Source organism: Nanorana parkeri, unplaced genomic scaffold (genome assembly GCF_000935625.1).
Source record: "Nanorana parkeri isolate BGI_ZX_2015 unplaced genomic scaffold, ASM93562v1 scaffold2109, whole genome shotgun sequence".
Taxonomy (NCBI): Eukaryota; Metazoa; Chordata; class Amphibia; order Anura; family Dicroglossidae; genus Nanorana; species Nanorana parkeri.
In genome coordinates, this window is record NW_017308377.1 from 130921 (window position 1) to 146937 (window position 16017).

Here is a 16017-nt window from a genome sequence, read left to right on the forward strand (position 1 = left end):
CTCTCTGCCATGACAGGGGAGGTGCTGGATTCCCCTCTCCCTGCTCCGATCCTCAAGCGCTGACCGGCGGGATGGACAAGGGAGGGGGCGGGTACAGCCTCTAGATAGGCAGAGCCAGCTGTCACTCACGCAGCTGGGGGGATCCAGACATAATTGTGGGGATCAGCTGCGGCGTCTCAGTATACCGCGAGCTGCAGCTCCCTATATACTGAGCCTGGGGTGACGGGAGGACGCTAGTTTGTGTCCTCCCGTTACCCTTAGGAGAACTATGGGGAAAAGCCCTGACCCCATACTTCTCTAAGTAGACTTACCCTTTAAATATTAAATTCTCTGGATTTCCTTCCTTCACGTGTCCCTACAGTAAACCTGATTTTATCACTTTTATGGCATTTCCTGTGGGTTGGCGATTGCATGGATAGTGAGAAGCATTAGAAATCACTTCAATTCAGGGGTAGCCAACCAGCGGTCCTCCAGCTGTGGTGAAACTACAAATCCCATGATGCATCTCTCTCTCTCCAGGAGAGTCGTGTCTGTGAGAATGTTGCAATGCCTCATGGGATTTGTAGTTCCACCGCAGCTGGAGGACCGCTGGTTGGCTACCTCCTGCTTTTAATTGACCTTTTCATGGTCTTCCCTCTTCCCCCAACAGTCGTACTGCGAGCCGCAGAGCTACCGTCCTATGCTGCACGAGGATTTCCGGGAGGACCTGCGGAAATTTCGCATGAAAAGCCGGACCTGGGCCGGGGAGAGGAGCAAGCGAGAGCTGTACAGTCGCCTGAAGAAGCTGTGAGATGTCAATGGGGTGGTTTTTGTTTGTTTTTTTTAAATCCTGCTGAGCGGGACAAGATGGCGACTTATTACAGCGACGCTCCGGATGCGTCGGATTTGCACAGAGTTCTGGGAAATTGATACGATGGGCATCTGTTAGGACTGGAGACTTTGACCGGTACCGGGGACTGCCTGGAGCAGACGCGTATATATACACCGTTGGACGCTGTAACCAGACCGATCACTATTCCAGAATTAACCTTTGCGAGGTCGACCGTCTGCAGGTGGCGGCGGGGCGGGTGTCTGGTACCGGGGGCATGACCGAAGATGCAAATCTGCGTGCACCGTGATGAGCCAAGTGGAGCGGAGATGGCACTGTTGCCCATAGCAACCGTCAGCCTGGCTGCTATGGGTAACTGCGCTGCGATTGCTGCAAATTGACCTACTGGTAGGGACCTTATAACTGGACAGTTTCCACTCTTGGTGGCCCCTGAATGCGGCTCCTCCATGCAATCAGAGGGGCCCAACTTGTTCCTCATGTGGGAGTGGTCACAATTGACTTTTTAGGCCGATCACTCGGTTGATCGCATCTGTTCCTGACTTGTCATGTGTTTAATAAAGTTTTAATGTTTTAATCCAGCATGGCGGCTTGTATACAGGGGCCCCTCCGCCATGTTGCCTGGTATCGGGCTTGTTTAGAATCCATCTTATAACTCGGCTCTGCCCGGGAAATGTGCGGAGTTTTGTTGCCACTTCCTCTCCATTGTTACTCTGGATGCCACCGGACAGGACTTCCTTTTCCTGGGGTGGGCGGAGTTCTCGGATCACATGACTGCCTAGCGCTTTATAATGGAGAGTACAGCATGCCGCAAGGACGATGACTGCCAGACTGTGCCGATCTTTCTGCAACATCGCCCGTCCAAGACAAAACCACTTCAGCTCTGTGCGGACGCTTCATCGGACATTAGTTTGCCCCATCAAGATGCCCGGAGAGGACTCTTTAACGCTTGTGTGATGAGCCTATGATGGAAGCTGCCATTCCTTTTAACTTAAGTCCCTGACCTGGGATCACAATGCTTCACAGCTCCTAGATGTACGCCGTGCACATTCACGAAACGGAGGCTTCTTTCGGGGCCTTGTCACACAGGGGTGTGGGAGATGGGCTCTTTATCCCAGAGCTGTGTGGTTCTTGTGCTGATCCTATGGGTTGGGGGGAGGGGAATGATCTGCTTTGTCACGGTCTTGTATCATTTTTGCAATGTTGTGAATACAAGTGATATATGTATTGTGCTGACCAGTTATGGGACCTCTGTGGTCACAATGTCCTGTAGGGAAATAACATGTTATCCATTCTTCCTTATACAGGATAATAAATGCCATGAAACCTCCATGACCCGTGTCACCCGTCTCCTTGTACCACGTCCACATGTCACCCGTCTCCTTGTACCACGTCCACATGTCACCCGTCTCCTTGTACCACGTCCACATGTCACCCGTCTCCTTGTACCACGTCCACATGTCACCCGTCTCCTTGTACCACGAAGTATATGTGGTGGCCATACGGATGGTGCCGTGCAAAACACTAATGGTAAATAAAAGTGGTTCCCCGGCGCACACTTGCAGCAAACGAGCCGGCCTCCTGGCCAATCGGAAAGCAGGGTGCCCCGTCATTACACGGGCGCCCGGCTTCCATGATTAGCCAGCAAGACGGCTCCGGCGGGGTACCGGAGGAAGGCCGCTCCTGGCTGGAGAGGACACGGGGGTGACGGGCTGGACGTGCCGAGGGGGGACAGATCTGCACTGATCATATAATTATGGGGATTCGTATGGGACGGCTTTCTTGTTAATTTTATTATTTCGGCACCTAGACACAGACTCGTCCGCAGCTCTGAGCCGGCTGTCGCCCCGCTACCTCCAGCCCGTCCCGTCTCTCCCCCACCCCCCTCCCTGCGGCACTGAAATCTTCCACGGCATCCTCATGTCCATACCCCTGTATATATCTGGTGATTTACGACACCTTAGAACTTGAGTAAACAAGCATATAATGTGTATCGGTAAACACAGACACCGAGATCGCGAGGCTTCAACACAGCCGACAAGCTGCATAGCCCTCTTGGTTCATGCGTTTCAGAGGACACGCCTCCTTCCTCAGAACCAATGCTCTGAAACGCGTCAACCACGCGGGCTATGCAACTTGTCGGCTGTGTTGGAGCCTTGTGATCTCGGTGTCTGTGTTTACCGATACACATATGCTTGTTTACTCAAGTTCCTATGTGAGTGTTTGTTTTTTTTTTTACTCCTTTCATATCGTCATAATAAAACTGTTTTGCACCATGGAGGCGCTCTCTTTTCCTTTCAGCCCTTGTGGTTACCAACCCCCCCCAACCAGCGTGAGCAGCCTCCAGAGTGCATCATTACACCTTTTCCACACAGGCATTGGCGGCGGCGCCTGTGGTATTAACTCTCTTATGAAGGTATCCAAATGCTTTTTGACTGAATCAATACTCTCAGCTGATACCGCTGCTTGCGGCAGAGAGTTCCGAAATGTAACCGCTCTGACTGAGAAGCCCCTACGCCCCTTGTGGCGGCCTCTAGTCCTGGAGTGTAAAGTAAAATGTGTATTGCTGATGTCACCACCACCAAATATCTTGTACATCAGTCCCCTCCTAATCTCCTCACCTCCAGCGTGAACATGTTTACATTTAGTAGCCTCGTCTCGTAGCTCTGGTCCTCCATCCCCTCCTCGTCTCGTAGCTCTGGTCCTCCATCCCCTCCCTCCTCGTCTCATAGCTCTGGTCCTCCATCCCCCTCCCTCCTCATCTCATAGCTCTGGTCCTCCATCCCCTCCCTCCTCGTCTCATAGCTCTGGTCCTCCATCCCCTCCCTCCTCGTCTCATAGCTCTGGTCCTCCGTTCCCTCCCTCCTCGTCTCAGAGCTCTGGTCCTCCGTTCCCTCCCTCCTCGTCTCAGAGCTCTGGTCCTCCCTCCTCGTCTCATAGCTCTGGTCCTCCGTTCCCTCCTCCTCATCTCAGAGCTCTGGTCCTCCATCCCCTTAATGAGTTTGGTTGCCCTCCGCTGGACTCTCTCCAGCTATAGGACATCCTTTCTGAGTACCGGTGACCAAAACTGGACCGCGTACTCCAGATGAGGCCGAACCAGCGATCTGTAAAGTGGCAGAATTATCGCTTTGGCTCTACGGTACATTCCCTTCATAATACAGGACAAGACTCTGCTCGCTGTGTGTGCCGCGGCCTAAACCATCCAGTATAAACCATTCCTTGCTCCAGTTGGTGGTCTTCCCACGCTATGGCCGGGGACGTTCCCCAGAAAAACAATCACCGGAGCTTCCACTGAGAATCAGACTGACCATAGCATGGCAAGTTTTAAATGTACATAGACACGCTTAGCACACAGTAGCTACATATACCAGGTGAACCCCGGGGTTCCTGGAACCCAACTTATGGTAAACGTCACCTCCCAGGAGCCTCCTGATCCAATCACTGGCCTGGCAAAGTCCACTTTTCTAGGTCACAAAGAAGGGCAATGTGCACATTATACGCTCACAACGTGTCTGGGTCCATGAGAGGCACCATTACCACCTCCATGTGCCAGTTCATAGGCCGAGTGGTCGGGTATTCCAACCTCCACACTGCAGGGAACACTGAGGACAATCTACCACATAGATGTCATAGTGTCTGAGGGCTTAGTCACATGTCCCTGCCCCGATCAGTGTATTTCCTGTGGCAGTTGCGTCTGATCAGCTGCGGCCAGGAAGCCTGTACAGACCAATGCTGACATTGTCCATGGCTATTGGCTCAAGGAGAGATAGGCCGCTGCAACCAGCACCAGCAGGGAGAGGAGACTGCGGCCGGTGACTCTGAAATCCCTTGCTGCTCCCCCCCTCATACCTCAGCTGCCAGCAACTAATCGAAAATCAACTAATCGATGATGGAAATAGTTGCCAACTATTCTCAGCATTGATTTTAATCGATTAGTTGTTGCAGCTCTAGTTGCAACAGCGTGGAAAGCAATGTAGGGCTCGGGGTAAGAGACGAGGCCGGATATACTCGCAGGACCCAGGCAGCCGGGGATTAGTGAAGGTTGGATGGCTGGAGATGACCAAGGCCACTGTCGGTGGGCAGCAGGAATCCGCTGAGGTTTTGTGGCTCTTTGGAAGCAGCAGCAGCAGGTCAATACTGCCGCGATGTCGTATGGCAGGGAAGAGCATGCCACCCAGCAGATGATATCAGCGCTCAGTCCCATACCATTAACCCCTTCTTTGGCAGAACCACCGATGTACTTGTGGTAGCTCCCGGCGCTCGGCCCAACCATCTCATTCACACCAGGGCCAGCTGATATGGTTCTCCTTGTTATATATCACACGGAATAAAGTATAAATCATCCCAGTAATCAATCCCTAATAAGTATGGATGCACCGATACCAGTGCCGATACCGGGCACTTCCATGAGCACTCGTACTCATGTTTTATGGATTCGGCTACCATACATTCCCGCGCTTGCTGGGGACCTTGCGTCGGCTGTTTATAGCGCTGGTCCAGCCATACATCTCCTTCCCGCCGACCACACAGCCATTATGAGACGGCACAACCCTGGTGAGACCGCGCACAGACCTGGTGAGACCGCACGTAGCCCTGGGAACACTGCACAGCCTCCTGAGACGCTGCATAGCCGTGGTGAGGAACACAGAGTATGTAGCTTCATATTATTCTGAATTGTTGCACAATGGATTGCTGGGATTTGTAGTCCTTCTACAGCCTGGAGTCAGTGGCAGAACTTCCAGGGTCATAGCGGGTACAGCTGGGACCGAGCCCTGGAGCTCCACCACTGTCCTAAAATCATTTGTCTGCATTGTTATAGAAAAATTGTCACATGACACCAAAAAAGTATCGGCAATTGGTATCGGTGAGTACTTGAGGGGGAGGAGTATTGGAACTCGGTCTGGAGAGGATGGTATGGGTGCATCCCTAATATCCACCAATGACTCCGCCCACACAGGACGCGTTCTATGAGGGATTCATTCTTTTATTCCTTATTCTCTCTCCGTCCTCCTGGGTGACATCATTATTTACTGGGATTGTAACATTCTTGTGACATCACTTCCTGGAATTCATTTTCTTTATTGTTACTTTGTATCTGCATTGTAGATGTTTCTTTATGAATGACTCAGAGTCCCCCTAGTGGTGGAACTTTAATATAACATCCTCCAGGTGACTGTCATTGTCATTTTGGGGTCATTGTCATGCTGAAAGACCCGCCCACGACCCATCTTCAGTGTTCCGGCTGAGGGAAGGAGGTTCTCCTCCAAGATTGTACAATACGTGGCCCCGTCTATTGGCCCCTCAATGCGGCAACGTCGGCCTGTACCTTTAGCAGAGAAACAGCCCCAAAGCATAATGTTCCCCCCTCCGGGCTGGACTGTAGGGACGGTGTTCTTAGGGTCATAGGTCACCATTGTTCTTCCTCCAATCATGGCGAGTTGAGTTCATGCCAAAGAGCTGAATTTTGGTGTCATGTGACCGCAGCACTTCCTCCCAATCCTCTGAATCATTGAGATGTTCATTGGCAGACTTCAGACGGGCCTGCACATGGGCGTTCCTGAGGAGGGGGACGGGCCCGTACATGGGCCTTCCTGGGGAGGGGCCTGTACATGGGCCTTCCTGAGGAGGGGGAGGGGCCTGTACATGGGCCTTCCTGAGGAGGGGGAGGGGCCTGTACATGGGCCTTCCTGAGGAGGGGGACCTTGCGGGGGCTGCAGGATCTCAGCCCATGGCGGGGTATTGTGTTCGCAATGGTGTGTTTGGTGACTGTGGTCCCAACTGCCTTGAGATCATTCACAAGCTCCTCCCCCCCGTGTAGTTCTGGGCGGATCCCTCACTTTTCTCATCCTCACCCCATGAGGGGAAATCTTGCATGGAGCTCCAGACCGAGGGCCAATGGTGGGTATTTTGTATTCCTTCTCCCCGAGCTTCTTGCTGAGAGTCTTGTAGCCCATTGCAGCCTCGGGCAGGGCCGCGGTCCCTGACATCCTCTGACAGCTCTGTGGTCTTGCCCATGGTGGGGGAGGTGTGATGGAAGAAAGAGATTCTATGGACAGGTGACGTAAGGAGCACCTTCTTCTTATTACGTCTCCGATGATACAAATTATAGGCCTTTCATTTCTCTGTCATCTGCAGAGGAGCCAATCATTATTTCCCTCGCTGTATATTGCCAGCATCGGTGGTCAGTGGGTGGAAGAAATGGCCAATGGGGGTGGTCAGTGGGTGGAAGAAATGGCCAATGTGGGTGGTCAGTGGGTGGAAGAAATGGCCAATGTGGGTGGTCAGTGGGTGGAAGAAATGGCCAGCATCGGTGGTCAGTGGGTGGAAGAAATGGCCAATGTGGGTGGAAGAAGTGGTCAGTGGGTGGAAGAAATGGCCAATGTGGGTGATCAGTGGGTGGAAGAAATGGCCAATGTGGGTGGTCAGTGGGTGGAAGAAATGGCCAGCATCGGTGGTCAGTGGGTGGAAGAAATGGCCAACGTCAGTGGGAGGAAGAAATGACCAACGTCAGTGGGAGGAAGAAATGGCCAATGTTGGTGGTCAGTGGGAGGAAGAAATGGCCAATGTGGGTGGTCAGTGGGAGGAAGAAATGGCCAATGTGGGTGGTCAGTGGGTGGAAGAAATGGCCAGCATCGGTGGTCAGTGGGTGGAAGAAATGGCCAATGTGGGTGGTCAGTGGGTGGAAGAAATGGCCAATGTGGGTGGAAGAAATGGCCAGCATCGGTGGTCAGTGGGTGGAAGAAATGGCCAACGTCAGTGGGAGGAAGAAATGGCCAATGTGGGTGGTCAGTGGGAGGAAGAAATGGCCAACGTCAGTGGGAGGAAGAAATGGCCAATGTGGGTGGTCAGTGGGTGGAAGAAATGGCCAATGTGGGTGGAAGAAATGGCCAGCATCGGTGGTCAGTGGGTGGAAGAAATGGCCAACGTCAGTGGGAGGAAGAAATGACCAACGTCAGTGGGAGGAAGAAATGGCCAATGTTGGTGGTCAGTGGGAGGAAGAAATGGCCAATGTGGGTGGTCAGTGGGAGGAAGAAATGGCCAATGTGGGTGGTCAGTGGGTGGAAGAAATGGCCAGCATCGGTGGTCAGTGGGTGGAAGAAATGGCCAATGTGGGTGGTCAGTGGGTGGAAGAAATGGCCAATGTGGGTGGTCAGTGGGTGGAAGAAATGGCCAATGTGGGTGGTCAGTGGGTGGAAGAAATGGCCAATGTGGGTGGAAGAAATGGCCAGCATCGGTGGTCAGTGGGTGGAAGAAATGGCCAATGTGGGTGGAAGAAATGGCCAGCATCGATGGTCAGTGGGTGGAAGAAATGGCCAATGTGGGTGGTCAGTGGGTGGAAGAAATGGCCAATGTGGGTGGAAGAAGTGGTCAGCATCGGTGGTCAGTGGGTGGAAGAAATGGCCAATGTGGGTGGAAGAAATGGCCAGCATCGATGGTCAGTGGGTGGAAGAAATGGCCAATGTGGGTGGTCAGTGGGTGGAAGAAATGGCCAATGTGGGTGGAAGAAGTGGTCAGCATCGGTGGTCAGTGGGTGGAAGAAATGGCCAATGTGGGTGGAAGAAATGGCCAGCATCGATGGTCAGTGGGTGGAAGAAATGGCCAATGTGGGTGGTCAGTGGGTGGAAGAAATGGCCAATGTGGGTGGAAGAAGTGGTCAGTGGGTGGAAGAAATGGCCAATGTGGGTGATCAGTGGGTGGAAGAAATGGCCAATGTGGGTGGTCAGTGGGTGGAAGAAATGGCCAGCATCGGTGGTCAGTGGGTGGAAGAAATGGCCAATGTGGGTGGTCAGTGGGAGGAAGAAATGGCCAACGTCAGTGGGAGGAAGAAATGGCCAATGTGGGTGGTCAGTGGGTGGAAGAAATGGCCAATGTGGGTGGAAGAAATGGCCAGCATCGGTGGTCAGTGGGTGGAAGAAATGGCCAATGTGGGTGGAAGAAATGGCCAGCATCGGTGGTCAGTGGGTGGAAGAAATGGCCAATGTGGGTGGTCAGTGGGTGGAAGAAATGGCCAATGTGGGTGGTCAGTGGGTGGAAGAAATGGCCAATGTGGGTGGTAAGTGGGTGGAAGAAATGGCCAATGTGGGTGGTCAGTGGGAGGAAGAAATGGCCAACGTCAGTGGGAGGAAGAAATGGCCAACGTCAGTGGGAGGTAGAAATGGCCAATGTGGGTGGTCAGTGGGAGGAAGAAATGGCCAACGTCGGTGGTCAGTGGGAGGAAGAAATGGCCAACGTCGGTGGTCAGTGGGAGAAGGGCATGGGGTTCCCCCTTAAGATCTCTACCAGTCTCCTCCTGGTGCACCGGGACAAGCAATGATGTTATCTCATGTTAGGATGCTACGGCCGGCCCGCACAGTGTCCTAGGTTGCTTGGATGAAGGAGGCCACTTGTGTCCTAGAAAGCAAGGAGCAGGAAGTGATATCATCATGAAATGAATGACTTCCAGGACCCAGAGGTCCGGCGGGCCGGTGAATTGGCCATCGAGTTCACCCGTGAACTGCAAACATGTAACGTTCGGATGGGACTCTACACACACCCCCCCTCCCCCCAGTGATACCCAACAAGGAACATTCCTGTACACACGCATACATGACCACACATGGTATGACCACAGATGGTTAATAATACGTTTTTCTGTTTATTTGTAGACATAACATCATTATTTGTGTTTCTTCACCTATAAATGTCTCGTGTCAGGTGTTCTACATCTCAGAGGCGTGGCTCCGCCTATGTCTGATGAGGGCGGTCTGGTACCTGAACACCCTGTCGCACTCTGTACATTTAAAGGGCATTTCCCCGGTGTGGATCCGCTGGTGGACGGCCATGTTGCACTGCTGGCTGAAGCGCTTGCCGCACTCGGGGCAGGCGTAAGGGCGTTCCCCGCTGTGGATCCTCTGGTGGATCGTCAGCTTCGAGCGTTTGATAAAGCTTTTGCCGCACTCACCGCACACGTAAGGCTTCTCCTCGGTGTGGGTTTTGCGGTGCTCCGTCAGGCGGGACCATTGGATGAAGGCCTTATCGCACTGCGAGCACTTGAAGGGGCGCTCGCCGGTGTGCGTGCGAAGGTGGACCACAAACTTGGATTTCTCCAGAAAGGTTTTGTCGCACTCGCTGCAGCTGTACTGCTTCTCCGGGGGCCACACAGCCGCCAGGTACTGACTCAAGGGGGACCATGGAAGATATGCATCTTCTAAATCATCCGTGACATCCAGATCATTCTCGGGATCAGCTGTCCGAGCCGATGCAGGTTCCAGTCCACTCTCACTTCCTTTAGTGGCATCGTCAGAGCAGGAGGTGTGGAGGTCCAGGAACCGCTGATCTTTCTGGGAGGTCGTCTCCTTTAAGTCAGAGCAGGAGGTATGGAGGTCCAGGAACCGCTCATCTTTCTGGGAGGTCTTCTCCTTTAGGTCAGAGCAGGAGGTATGGAGGTCTAGGAACCGCTGATCTTTCTGGGAGGTCTTCTCCTTTAAGTCAGAGCAGGAGGTATGGAGGTCCAGGAACCGCTGATCTTTCTGGGAGGTCTTCTCCTTTAGGTCAGAGCAGGACGTATGGAGCTCTAGGAACCGCTGATCTTTCTCTGAGGTCTTCTCGTTTAGGTCAGAACAGGAGGTGTGGAGGTCCAGGAACCGCTGATCTTTCTGGGAGGTCTTCTCCTTGATATCAGAGCAGTTCTGTGGCTCATGAGTTGTCCTCCCGGAGAGGTCATGGTGGTTCATTTGTTGTGGTGCTTGAGGAGCCTTTTTGTACACATCAGGGCCGTTCATTGGTTGGCGCTCAGGAGAAGTCTCCTTGCATAGGTCTATGTTATTATGTGGTTGTGATTCATGACGGGTTCTCCTGCACACGGAAAGGATATCGGGTGAATGTGGTTCATTAGGTGAATGTGGTCCATCAGGTGTCTTGTTATGGATCTCATGGATGTTCAGCTCTTGTGGATCACAACGGTGCTTCTTGTAAAGGGCGAGACCTTTTGTCGGCTTAGGCTCACAAGGTCTACTCTTGCCCAAGTCAAGGCCATTCATTGGTTGTAGTTCCTGTTGGGATTTGCATACGTCCTGGGTGTTATGTTCTCTCTCAGGAGAAGACTTCTTGCATTCATGGTGGACATTCCGTGGTTGCTGTTCATGATTGTCCTTCTTGCATACATCAAGGTCACTGGATGGTTGAGTTTCACGATTGCCCTTCCTGCATGCATCAGAAATATTTCGCGGTGGTGGCCTATGCCTGGCCTTCCGACGTCTGTCTTGTCCCCCCTGTGGCTGGTGAACCTTCATGTGAAGTTTAAGGTTGGAGTTCTGGCTGAAGGCTTTGTCGCATAAAGAGCACCTGTAAGGTTTTTCCCCCGAGTGGGATCTTTGGTGGACCACAAGAGCGTAATGTTGGCTAAAACTCTTTTTGCACTCGTCGCACCTGAACGGCTTTTGCCTGGTATGCGTCCGTTGGTGTCCCACAAGATTGGACTGCTGGCTGAAGCTCTTGCCGCACTCTGAACACTTGTACGGCCGTTCCCCGGTGTGGACGCGGAGGTGGACAATGAGTTTGGACATTTTGATGAAGCTTTTGTCGCACTCGGTGCACCGGAACGGCCTGTCCCCAGAATGAGTCCTCTGGTGCTCCACCAGGTTGGACGGGTAGTGGAAGGTCTTGTCGCACTGGTCGCATTTATAAGGCTTGTCGCCGTTATGGATGCGCAGGTGTTCTTTAAGGTGAGACCTCTTGGTGAAGCCTTTGCCGCACACCGAGCACTTAAACGGTTTCTCTCCCGTGTGAGTCCTGATGTGTTCCACCAGCTTTGAGCGTTGGTTGTAGCTTTTCTCGCACAGCGTACACTTGTACGGCCTGTCCTCTATGTGGCATTTCCTGTGCACCACCAGCTGCGCCCTTTTGGTGAAGCTCCTCCCACATTCAAGGCACTTGAAGATCTTCTCTCCGGTGTGGGTCCTCTGGTGCAGAGAGAGGACCGAGCGGTTGATAAAAGTTTTGTCGCAGTTATTGCACTTGAAGACCTTTCCGTCGGGAGCAGCGGACTGGGAGGGAACTGGTTTGACCGGGCTCCGGACATTTTTCTGGTCGCGGGCCTTCTTCTGCGAGGCTTCTTCTGCATCCGCACGTTTGGTCTTCTCCTGGTCGTGGGTCCGTCTGTGCGCTGCGAGTTGGGACCAGCTGCCGAAGATCGTCTTACATTCCGAACACCGGTGAAGTTTCTTGGCAGACGGAGGTTTCTGGTCCTCACGTTGAGGGGCTCCATTGGTTGGACATCCTAAAGAATCGGGAGAATTGTTCTGGAACGTTCCATGGTCTTCATCGGTCTCTGAAAGACAAATAATCAGGTCACTCTCCTCCTCCAATGGTAGGCCGAGGGCCCGAGGTAGGCCGAGGGCCCGAGGTAGACCAACGGCTTCACTTACCCAACACGTCTTCAGAATATCGAACAATCCACGTGTCTTCTTCTGTGAAGACCCTGGGTGGGGGAGGGGGCTGGCGATACTCGTATCCTGTGAAGAAAGGTGACATGTTACTGAGCTGTAGAGGTTCCCCTTCACCGTATTCAAATATGTCTACCCAACATACCACCAGCCAGACGTCGTTTCATGTTTTGGATGGAGAGGGGGAAGGGGAGTAATGAGAACCCAATGCAAGGGTGCAACCCAAAAATGTGACCCCGGAGTTCAGGTCTGAAGATCCTCTATATACAGATACATACTTGTTTGTCTGCCTTCTCTTTGCCCCCTCAAGTAGGCACTCTCTGTTGGACCGCCACCCCCCTTCCCCACCAGCACCACCACCAGCACCACCACCAGCACCAGCCCCTCAGCCGAGCCCCCCGGGTTTGGGGTGGGGGATGGAAGGTATGTAATATAAATGGGATACAATACCCAATGACAGGACGGTCTCCAGATTGTCCCTCATCACCTCCCGGTGCAGTTCTCTCTGCCAGACCTCTAGATGGCGCCATTCCTCCTCCAGGAAATACACCGCCACCTCGTCAAAGGTAATGGGGACCTGCAAGCCAGAGAACAACACTGACAACATGCTGACAGCTTGTAGACGCAATCCGGTCCCCAGGGCCGGCCTTAGGCCTTAAGGCGCCTTGTGCGAGAAAGCTTTACAGCGCACCAGCCCCGGGCCCCATTCACAGGGAGATACATCTCCGGAACGTGGAGACGTTAGAGGAGGGAGCATCCCCCTAGTCATCAGTCTGCTGCAGGCAGGAGGAACCATTTCCTCAGTCTCCCCTCCCCAGTGATCAGCCTGCTGCAGGCGGGAGGAACCATTTCCTCTGTCTCCCCTCCCCCCAGTGATCAGGCTGCTGCAGGCAGGAGGAATCATTTCCTCAGTCTCAGCCAGCACTCTGCACACCCTGCAGGTCACATGACCACTTCCTCCCGCCTCACAACTACAATCCCCAGAAGCCTTTGCGGCTGAGCCCTGGTTGGCTCGGCTCCGTCATGTGACATCTGTACACACGGCCGGTCCGGCCGGGGCTCTGGGATCTCTGTCACCTTGTACAGCGCCACGGAGGAGGACGGCGCTATGCAGCTCATGTGTTGCCTTTCGATGTGTGAGACATTCTGGTCTCTGTGATCCATCAATTCCTCTCTTTGCGTGCGTTATGAAATGCGGCGTGCGGCGCGCTGTGCATGCATGTTGCGATGCGGATCGTTTGGCGCCGTGCCCACGCCGATCTTTATGTAACGCGCGCCAACGCACTCGTATGGTGTGAACAGGACACGTAGACTACAAGTGTCTCTGTGTGTCCTGCGTCGGGTCTGCGCTCGTCAACACACCCGGAGTGAACGAGTCCTTAGGTCCAATTCAAACCAGACCGGTCCAATGCGGTGCGTCAAACGCACGGACGTTACCAATCAGATGTCCAATGTGCCGCGGGTCACGCATGCAGAGTTTTCGGGTAGCGCCCGTCGGTGTGTTGACATGTTTGCGCCGCGCTGCAACACGCGTCCATCATCAAGGTGTGTTGGGGTTCTGTTCAGAGCAGTGCTCCGCCCCCTCCTGTAATAAAGACCGGTCACTGCAGCTCTCTCTCCTTGTGCAGGGTGACTGGTCTTGTCTCCGCCCCCTCCTGTAATAAAGACCGCTCACTGCGGCTCTCTCTCCTTGTGCAGTGTGACTGGTCTTGTCTCCGCCCCCTCCTGTAATAAAGACCGCTCACTTCAGCTCTCTCTCCTTGTGCAGGATGACTGGTCTGGTCTCCGCCCCCTCCTGTAATAAAGACCGGTCACTGCTGCTCTCTCTTCTTGTGCAGGGTGACTGGTCTGGTCTCCGCCCCCTCCTGTAATAAAGACCGGTCACTGCTACTCTTTCCTTGTGCAGGGTGACTGGTCTAGTCTCCGCCCACTTCTGTAATAAAGACCACTCACTGCTGCTCTTTCCTTGTGCAGGGTGACTGGTCTAGTCTCCGCCCACTTCTGTAATAAAGACCGGTCACTGCAGCTCTCTCTTGTGCAGGGTGACTGGTCTCGTCTCCGCCCCCTCCTGTAATAAAGACCGCTCAATGCTACTCTTTCCTTGTGCAGGGTGACTGGTCTAGTCTCCGCCCACTTCTGTAATAAAGACCACTCACTGCTGCTCTTTCCTTGTGCAGGGTGACTGGTCTAGTCTCCGCCCACTTCTGTAATAAAGACCACTCACTGCTGCTCTTTCCTTGTGCAGGGTGACTGGTCTCGTCTCCGCCCCCTCCTGTAATACAGACCGCTCACTGCTGCTCTCTCTTCTTGTGCAGGGTGACTGGTCTAGTCTCCGCCCACTTCTGTAATAAAGACCGCTCACTGCTGCGCGCTCTCCTTGTGCAGGGTGACTGGTCTGGTCTCCGCCCCCTCCTGTAATACAGACCGCTCACTGCTGCTCTCTCTTCTTGTGCAGGGTGACTGGTCTGGTCTCCGGGACATCAGGGGGGAGGGGATGCTGGACTTGGTCTTCTTATCTTCTATGCCCCCCTGTGACCTGTCAGGACCGGACCCACACAGTACCATGGTCTGGACTTTTATTTACAATTTGATTTAACCCTTTAGTGAATGGGTACAAGTTACTCATTCACAAGGGGGGGGAGGGCATCTGGGTGCCCCTTTATTAAAGGGAATTTTAGGGGGGACCCCACGTTTCCCCCTCCTCCATTTTGGGGGGTGTGGTTCCTCCTTCAAATTCCTACCAGACTTTAAGGGGGGAACCCCATACACTTTTTTTTTTATGGGGTCCCTCCTAAATATTCCTACCAGACCTGAAGGGTCCGGTATTGTTTGGGAGGGGGAAGGGCACGCTTTAAGAATAAAAAAAAAATGTCCTTTTGTTTTTTTCTTTAGAAATGTCAGTTTTGCTGCAGCAGGTTCTACACATCGTACTGATCCCCCACTTCACAGGCAGTCTGAGGGGACACCCCAGGCACCATATTTAGAGGAATGTTTCATTTTTATTCTTTCCCTTTAAGTCATGTTATAAACACGGCTCCCCTGTCCCCCAGGGCAGTACCCGGACCCCCATACATGTCCCCCAGGGCAGTACCCGGACCCCCATACATGTCCCCCAGGGCAGTACCCGGACCCCCATACATGTCCCCCAGGGCAGTACCCGGACCCCCATACATGTCCCCCAGGGCAGTACCCGGACCCCCATACATGTCCCCCAGGGCAGTACCCGGACCCCCATACATGTCCCCCAGGGCAGTACCCGGACCCCCATACATGTTTTATAGTCAATAACTTGCATATAAGCACTCTTAAAGGGGAAAATTGTTTTTGAAAGCTCCACCCCCTCCCCCCATAGACTTGCATTGAGCTCGAGTACAAATTCAAACTTTTTGGGTGTTCTAAATTTCGAATTCGAACCGAACTCGGGGCCCGGCCCGTCCCTAATGACTAATCCCAAACCCCCCGGAAAGGCAGCTGGAGGAGCCACGTATCATAGGACCTGCTGAGGGATCTCTGAGCCTCCAGAGCTGTTCAGGTAACATACAGCAGGTGATGGGGGGTGAATAGTTTTAGAGGTCGGGATGTGAATTCGAGAGGCGTGGCTTACCTTGTTCAATAAATAAGCCACACCCACAATCCTTCCCTCTCCGTTTGCAGGAACGTGAATGGGCTTCGCGGGTCTCTACCTTTGTGGGACTGAAGAAGCAGAGCAGAGGGGGTGAAAAAAATGCAGCTTTTATTGTCAGGGCCGAATGGGGGGGGGGGGGGGGC

At 53.3% G+C, this 16017-nt stretch overlaps 2 protein-coding genes across 2 annotated transcripts in view; one reads left to right on the top strand and one right to left on the bottom strand.

Annotated features, from left to right (window-relative positions):
* The window catches only part of LOC108800705 (M-phase inducer phosphatase 1-like), a 28188-nt gene extending 27348 nt beyond the window's left edge, over window positions 1–840 (top strand). Inside the window, exon 17 of the mRNA XM_018572693.1 lies at window positions 650–840. Coding sequence (XP_018428195.1) covers window positions 650–790 — 141 coding nt within the window. The 3' untranslated portion in view covers window positions 791–840. The remainder of the gene's footprint in view (window positions 1–649) is intronic.
* An 8626-nt stretch (window positions 841–9466) lies between these two features.
* LOC108800703 (zinc finger protein 470-like) overlaps window positions 9467–16017 on the bottom strand; it is a 9896-nt gene continuing 3345 nt past the window's right edge. The window contains exons 3-6 of the mRNA XM_018572691.1: window positions 12700–12826; window positions 12232–12318; window positions 11092–12134; window positions 9467–9978 (exon numbers count right to left, since the gene is read on the bottom strand). Coding sequence (XP_018428193.1) covers window positions 9526–9978; window positions 11092–12134; window positions 12232–12318; window positions 12700–12826 — 1710 coding nt within the window. The 3' untranslated portion in view covers window positions 9467–9525. The remainder of the gene's footprint in view (window positions 9979–11091; window positions 12135–12231; window positions 12319–12699; window positions 12827–16017) is intronic.